This window comes from Leiobunum rupestre, chromosome 3 (genome assembly GCF_980474605.1).
Source record: "Leiobunum rupestre chromosome 3, qqLeiRupe1.1.hap1, whole genome shotgun sequence".
NCBI lineage: Eukaryota > Metazoa > Arthropoda > Arachnida > Opiliones > Sclerosomatidae > Leiobunum > Leiobunum rupestre.
The window spans coordinates 29,066,536-29,074,823 of NC_143386.1; the positions used below are offsets into that span (position 1 = coordinate 29,066,536).

An 8,288-nucleotide genomic window follows, 5' to 3' on the forward strand; every position below is an offset into this window, starting at 1 on the left:
TGTACTATAAACTTCTGATTCTACATACAATACTAGCTGTTGCCCGAATCATACATCGGTGGCTCCAGCCTCCAGCCTCCAGTCCCCGAGACCTGGAGACCGGAGGCCTCTAGTTGCGGTGGAGACTGGAGGCCCAACCTTCCAGTGGAGACTGGAGGACCGGAGACTGGAGGCCCCGCCTTCCAGTTGAGACTAGAGGACCGGTGATTGGAGTCCAAACGTGTTGCCCACGATACATCGGTGGCTCTGGCCTCCAGTTTCAGTCTCCAAGACCGGAAACCCACGGTTTCTATGGAGACTGGAGGCCTCTAGACACGATGGAGAATGGAGACCCGGAGACCGAAGACCTTCAGTCACGAAGGAGATTTTAGACCTGGAGACTGGAGGCCCAGCCTTCCTGTGGTGACTGAAGGACCGGAGACTGGAGACCAAATGTTTTTCCGACATATGGCCCGAATGCATTAAAAGTGTACCTGAATACAATACTAGTTATACTCACCATCGTGGGAAGGCACAAAATGTTACTAAAATCCATTTCTAAAATGACTGCCCATTTTTTATGGATTCAACACTTAATTGTTGCATACCGTACAGGTGTAAAGTTTCCATTATTTCAACCAGCACTATATAAACAGTAACTTGCAGGTCCTGGCTCTCGGATATATTACTTCTTGCCGATTTCCCCGAAGAAGTTTTATTGAAGCGCTTATTGCCCTCTCCAACTCTTTGATCGGTTCAAAAAGCCTTGAAATTGACTAGTTAAACGTATCAAAGGCTGGGGCGTAGGAACCGGGAGGGGCAGGGGGGGGGGGAATGCCCCTCCCTAGAATTATGTTGGGAGGGGCAACTAATGTTATTGCCCCCTCCAACATTTTGGTCAGTTGAAATTTTCAAAAGGCTCAAATTATTATTTTAAAAGCATGTTTATAGAGCCTCAACTGTGTTTAAATTTCAGTCTTTTCCCGCCAATTTTCATAGTAGTAAACAGTACACATGCATTCGGAGAAGCTACACTCCATTAAAAATTCAAAACCATTCTCCAGACCACTTTTCGTTTCTCTTTGCCCCCTCCAACTTCTTGAACGTTCCTACGCCCCTGATCAAAGGTTTATTGAAGAAAAAATCTACGCCAAACGAAAAAACGTGAACGCGTTCGGTAATTTGATTCTAAGTGCTACAACTTTAGCTTTGAATAATTAAATATTGGTTTTGTATGAAATAAACATAAAAGTTAATTATATTATATTTTTGTGTTTCAACTTTAAAACCATCGAAAAATTTACAAAACCAAATGTCCTCGAACCCCAGCTAGGGTTCCATATGCCTTGCGCCTCCAACTTCTCAAATGGAACTACGCCCCTATAATAAATAAAACATGCACTGAATCCTCAAATAATCCATTATAACAGTTCGTAATCAAAAATAATTTTATTTTAAATACATAGCACGAATTAGGTAACATTTCAATTTGTAAATTACTAATATGTCAGGGAATGTTAAATTTTCAAGCTCTTCCTTTGAGAAAATGAAACAATAAAAAATACAATTTAAACAATGTTCACAATCAGAATACTTACTGAAAGCATAAATTATTACTTATCAAGGTGGTGGTAAGGGAGGTCCGTTTGGTGGTAGCAGCGGTGGTGGCGGCGGCAGTGGTGGTTCGTTGGGAGGTGGAAAAGGATTGGGAGGCGGAAGGAGGGCACCACCTGGTTGAAATAAACTTTGCCAGTAGTTCAGCCATGCTGGACGTAGACCAGGGTAAGGTATAGGCACAATTAGAACAGTTGGACTATTTGGTCTAAACAACGACGACAGTCCCAGTAAAATACTCTCGCATGTTGACCACACACTGATCAATGTTAATACCAAAACAAGCGCACGAATATTAACTCCCATATATGGAGACAACTGTGTCCGAATCACAGAGCAATCAATATAACCGATTTTGGATGAGTTCATTTATGTTTTATATGGAAGTAAACGTGTCAGCTTAGTAGGTTAATTTATTGTTATGGTGGCGGATGTTAATTATGATATGATGGTGGTAGCGATCTATTAAATATTGTAGAAAGTCTTCACAAACATTACAACCAAATGAGTTTATTTAAAATGTAGAACAATGACCTTTATAAAAAAATAATTTACAAATACTCTTCCCAAACCCGCATGACACGGTCCCAGGGCACACTGTGATATTTAGATCGCTCTAAATAAAAGAAGTAACATTTGATTTTAGTTTATTATAAACTATTTAAGTGAATCATTTAGGTAAAAAATCTTTATTTTAAGTTACCTAATGTTTTAGAAGAACACCCTATCGTAGGGTGCCGTATCCAGTCAGACCTTTTCCAATGCCAATACCAGAAAGTCCAAGATTCCCGTAGCCAAGGCTGCCAAGTCCAGCCAGCGGAGCGACTCCGAGACCAGCCGGGGATATGCCGAGTCCATGAACACCTAGATTGAGTTGCTTTTCAAGCCCCGTGAGTCCAATGCCTCCTAGTCCTCCATCAATACCATAGGCTTTAGACAGGCCAAGACCAACTCCGTCAATACCATAGGCTTTAGACAGACCAAGACCAACTCCGTCAATACCATAGCCTTTAGACAATCCAAGACCTAAAGGAACGGATCCCAATCCAACTGGATTTAATCCCAGACCTATTCCCCCGAGTCCACCATTCAGCAAAGTCTTTTGGTTGTCGATGTTGTAGGTAACTGCCGAGCTTCCAAAGTTGCCAACACCTCCAGCCAACGAGACGGTGAATAGAGCCGCAGCCACAAGGATAATCGACAACTGTGTTAAACAGAATGTTAGAAATTTGATTTGACGGAATTAGTCACTATATGGTATTACCATGTTCAGTCGCTGATGTTGCTACTAGACTAAATCTGAAAAAGGTGACATTGTCACGATTCTAACATTTGTATTTATAGGCTTTTTCGTTCTTGTGTTTTGGGTAATTAGGTTTTGTTTTCTATTAAATTAAGTTAATTAAATTGGCCACGCTTTTAATTTATCAGGCTTCGAGCAATTGTCGCGCGTTATTTGATGGTAATTTTCGGGAAGGTTGGATTGCTGTTTAAAAAATTGGCAGATTTAGTTTATTGAAGCTTAATAATAATTCAAAAATCAAATAAGCGTAACTTTAGTTGGGTGCAATAACCTTGGTTGATTAGAAATCCAACAAATGCAGCAAAGCGTTTAATGATAAAACCTTGGATATTCTATTTATTAAAGCATACCACATAGGTTTTTAATAATTTATTATAATTTATCTGCTACAACCCTATCAAAACATTAAAATCATTTGTAAGTTTAACCAAAAAGTAAGAAACCTTGATTGCAATTTACACCAGATCTGTATTCACTGGTTTCAAATACAAGTCAATAATATTATTCCTTTACAGTGTGGTACTTGCGAATTGGCAACAGATAGTTGCGACAAAGACCATTCGCTTCTGAAAACTGTCGCTAATAATTTAAAAGAATATTATTATCAACGTAATATTTTTAGTCATTTATCGGTCTTATTAAATGTCAGATGATTTTCACTGAACGGTGTTTGCATAAGTTTATGTTTTTCAGATAAGTGTATCAATGCAATATTTTGCGCGTGTTAAATGGATACTTACAGCCATTTTTAGAATGAGTACCTATTTTGTGGACATCAGAACACGTTATTAGACCTAATAGACGCTCTTTGGTATAATTGGTTTTAAAGATACGTATTTTTCTCGCTAGAGTCACTTACCTTTTTGATAAATAGGTTAATTCTACGTCACTTTACCCATAGATATCAACAATTTATGTCGACTAACTGACCAAGTTACGGAACATTCTTGTGGAATTATAGAACAGTATTGTAGAATTATGGAACACTATTGTAGAATTACGGAACATTACATTATTGTAGAATTACGGAACACTTGGAGAGTTACAGAACATTATTGTAGAATTATGGAACCATATTGTAGAATTATAGAACATTATTGTAGAATTACGGAAAAGTATTGTAGAATTACGGAAAAGTATTGTAGAATTACGGAAACGTATTGTAGAATTATGGAACATTATTGGAGAACTATGAAACAGTATTTTAGAATTACGGAAAAGTATTGTAGAATTATGGAACTTTTTATCGTTACATTATGGAAGGAACGAAATTTTGGTTAGAAGTGTAGCCGCCTACTGAGCGAATTATAAATGAATGCAGGAAAGTCACCGGCTCAAAAAAATCATCTGTGTATAATAGTTGTTATAGATATACGAAATATGAAAAGAAGTAATTTTTCGTCAGTAATTAGACATGAAGATTGAAAAGATGGCACGTTAACCGTGCACTTGAATCTAGGAAGTGAGATGACGAATTTTTTGCGTCTAAAAATGGAGGTATGTAAAGCTAACGACGTTTGTTCGTAAAGAATTAAATAACTAAATTATCTTTATTGAATGTAGCTTTAATAGTGGACATAATTTTCCCTATAGTCAAATAATATTGCTGGTGACGTCAGCTTAAGCTTCCACTTTAACGTTCTAGAACGCAGATTATTTTTTGCAAAAAGGATTAATTATTAGAATATGTAATGAAGAACACCGTAACATAAATACAATCTTGTTCAGCTTGAGCTGATTACGGTTATATTACTCCAAAAATAACATAGGCAATCGGTTATGATACTGCTAACTTTATACTTTGATTCTCTAAATATTCACGTTTGTATACCATAAACTTTCTATAATTATGTTCCATAAGTGTGTTTGTTATTCGAAATATTTTCTGTTAGCAATGACGTGAAAGATGAATCCATACCTCTACTTGGAAAGCTTATCGCGGCAGATTTTCGTCTCGATGTGGCTGACGGTTTTTTTGTCGTCACTAAGTTAAATTAACAAGCAACAACGTGAGAGGGGAGTGCGTGTAGAGAGGATTTCTGGTCTCGTAGGAGGCGCCAAAGCCGTTAGAGTGATCTTACCATACGCGATACGGCAAGATAAGCATTCCAAGTAGAGGTATGGATTCCTTCATGAAATGATCACTCACCAGCCCTACGCCTCGGCACGGCTTCCAGCATTCACTCAGGGGCGTAGGAACGTTCTAGAAGTTGGAGGGGGCAAAGAGAAACCAAAAGGGGTCTGGAGAATGGTTTTGAATTTTTAATGGAGTGTAGTTCTCCGAATGCACGTGTACATTTTACAACTATGTAAATTGGCGTGAAAAGACTAAAATTTAAACACAGTTGAGGTTCTACAAGCTGTATATGCTTTTAAAATGAGAATTTGAGCCTTTTGAAGATTTTAACTGACCAAAAGGTTGGAGGGGGCAATAACATTAGTTGCCCCTCCCAGCAAAATTCTAGGGAGGGGCATTGCCCCCCTTGCCCCCCCCCTGGTTCCTACGCCCCTGCATTCACTCACTGTGATGTCGAGACTAAAAGCGCGAATTAGGCCTCAAAGACTTACTCTGAAGTCCACCAAATATGTGTGCTCATTCCAGAAATGGTTTTCAGTTAAAATTTAGCATGAGGATAGAGAAGTGACCAATTTATTTTAAATGTAATTATAAATTTTACTTCTACTGCTGTGTTCGAATTTTTGTGCAAGATTATATAACTAAATTAACGTATGAGTAACTTAATAACCATAAGTATGACAATGATCAAAAATCATCAACGAACTGATTTTCATAATTAAGAGGTTAATCAGGACACTCTAGTAGTTTGAACGATAACGTCGGGAGTGTCTAGACGTTTGTTAAATTAATTTCTTTAAAATCGGTTAAGCGTGATTTAACTTTGACTGCTAAAGAAAACCTTTACAGTTACAATATAATTTTAACACGTTTTAGAAATATTTACTAAGCCCGGGTACATGACGGAAATAAAAACGTGTTGAACCAACACTAAGCGGTAGGTTTCACTAGGCCAAAAACGCCACGACGTTTAGCTTCGACGCATATAATCCCCGTTAGGCCTAATCTAATTCTGGCCTAATCAATACAATATTTTGCGTTGGCTTCCGGTTTCTGTCCTAGTAGTGAAAACCAGCCTTTAAACACGCCTTATGTATGCTGTGAGATTTGCCGTCACTTCAAGGAATCATGTGCAGGCCCTGATTCCTTGATTCCGAATCGCAGGAATCGAGGCAGGAATCATAAATTTTTCAGAATCAGAAAATCGTGTTCGAATTAACTTCGAATCATGGAATCACCTCTAAAATCCGGAATCATGGAATCATACCGGATCATGCTGGAATCATACCTGGAATCTGGAATCATACCCAAATCATGGAATCATACCCAAATCATGGAATCATACCGGATCATGCTGGAATCATACCGAATAATGCTGGAATCATACCTGGAGTCTGGAATCAAACCCAAATCATGGAATCATACCGAATCATGCTGGAATCATACCGAATCAATCTGGAATCATACCTGGAATCTGGAATCATACCCAAATCATGGAATCATACCGGAACATGCTGGAATCATGCTGGAATCATACCCAAATCATGGAATCATACCCAAATCATGGAATCATACCCAAATCATGGAATCATACCGAATCATACTGGAATCATACCGAATCATACTGGAATCATACATGGAATCTGGAATCATACCGGATCATGCTGGAATCATACCTGGAATCTGGAATCATACCCAAATCATGGAATCATACCGGATCATGCTGGAATCATACCCAAATCATGGAATCATACCGGATCATGCTGGAATCATACCTAGAATCTGGAATCATATCCAAATCATGGAATCATACCTGGCGTCTGGAATAATACCCAAATCATGGAATCATACCCAAGTCATGGAATCATACCCAAATCATGGAATCATACCCAAATCATGGAATCATACCCAAATCATGGAATCATACCGGATCATGCTGGAATCATACCTGGAATCTGGAATCATACCCAAATCATGGAATCATACCGGAACATGCTGGAATCATACCGGATCATGCTGGAATCATACCTGGAATCTGGAATCAAACCCAAATCATGGAATCATACCTGGAATCTGGAATCATACCCAAATCATGGAATCATACCCAAATCATGGAATCATACCCAAATCATGGAATCATACCGGATCATGCTGGACTCATACCTGGAATCTGGAATCATACCCAAATCATGGAATCATACCTGGAATCTGGAATCATACCCAAATCATGGAATCATACCTGGAATCTGGAATCATACCCAAATCATGGAATCATACCGGATCATGCTGGAATAATACCGGGAGTCTGGAATCATACCGGATCATGCTGGAATCATACCTGGAATCTGGAATCATACCCAAATCATGGAATCATACCGGGAGTTTGGAATCATACCCAAATCATGGAATCATACCGGATCATGCTGTAATCATACCGGATCATGCTGGAATCATACCGGGAGTCTGGAATCATACCCAAATCATGGAATCATACCGGATCATGCTGGAATCATACCTGGAATCTGGAATCATACCCAAATCATGGAATCATACCGGATCATGCTGGAATCATACCTGGAATCTGGAATCATACCCAAATCATGGAATCATACCGGATCATGCTGGAATCATACCTGGAATCTGGAATCATACCCAAATCATGGAATCATACCGGATCATGCTGGAATCATACCGGGAGTCTGGAATCATACCCAAATCATGGAATCATACCGGATCATGCTGGAATCATACCGGGAGTCTGGAATCATACCTTAATCATGGAATCATACCGGATCATGCTGGAATCATACCGGGAGTCTGGAATCATACCCAAATCATGGAATCATACCGGATCATGCTGGAATCATACCGGATCATGCTGGAATCATACCTGGAATCTGGAATCATACCCAAATCATGGAATCATACCGGATCATGCTGGAATCATACCGGGAGTCTGGAATCATACCCAAATCATGGAATCATACCGGATCATGCTGGAATCATACCGGGAGTCTGGAATCATACCGGATCATGCTGGAATCATACCTGGAATCTGGAATCATACCCAAATCATGGAATCATACCGAATCCTGCTGGAGTCATACCTGGAATCTGGAATCATACCCAAATCATGGAATCATACCGAATCAGCGTGGAATCACGGAATCACTTAATCAGTGCGAAATCATAGAATCAGGGTAGAATCGCGGAATCAACGTGGAATAACGGAATCCAAATGGAATCACGGAATCCAGATGGAATCACGAATCTTTGGAATCAACAAGAATCAACTCTAAGATTCCTTGATTCCAA

The 8,288-nt window shown here is 39.2% G+C and overlaps 2 protein-coding genes across 2 annotated transcripts in view; one reads left to right on the forward strand and one right to left on the reverse strand.

The window, feature by feature from the left end:
* LOC149951382 (uncharacterized) overlaps nucleotides 1-8,288 on the forward strand; it is a 435,419-nt gene that overhangs the window by 241,486 nt on the left and 185,645 nt on the right. The window lies entirely within an intron of this gene.
* Nucleotides 2,156-2,906, reverse strand: LOC149951387 (uncharacterized). The gene is made up of 3 exons (XM_090167712.1): nucleotides 2,858-2,906; nucleotides 2,297-2,797; nucleotides 2,156-2,209 (listed from the first exon to the last, which is right to left on the reverse strand). The coding sequence occupies exons 1-2, from the start codon at nucleotides 2,858-2,860 to the stop codon at nucleotides 2,318-2,320; spliced, it is 483 nt and encodes a 160-aa protein (XP_090023838.1). The 5' UTR covers nucleotides 2,861-2,906; the 3' UTR covers nucleotides 2,156-2,209; nucleotides 2,297-2,317.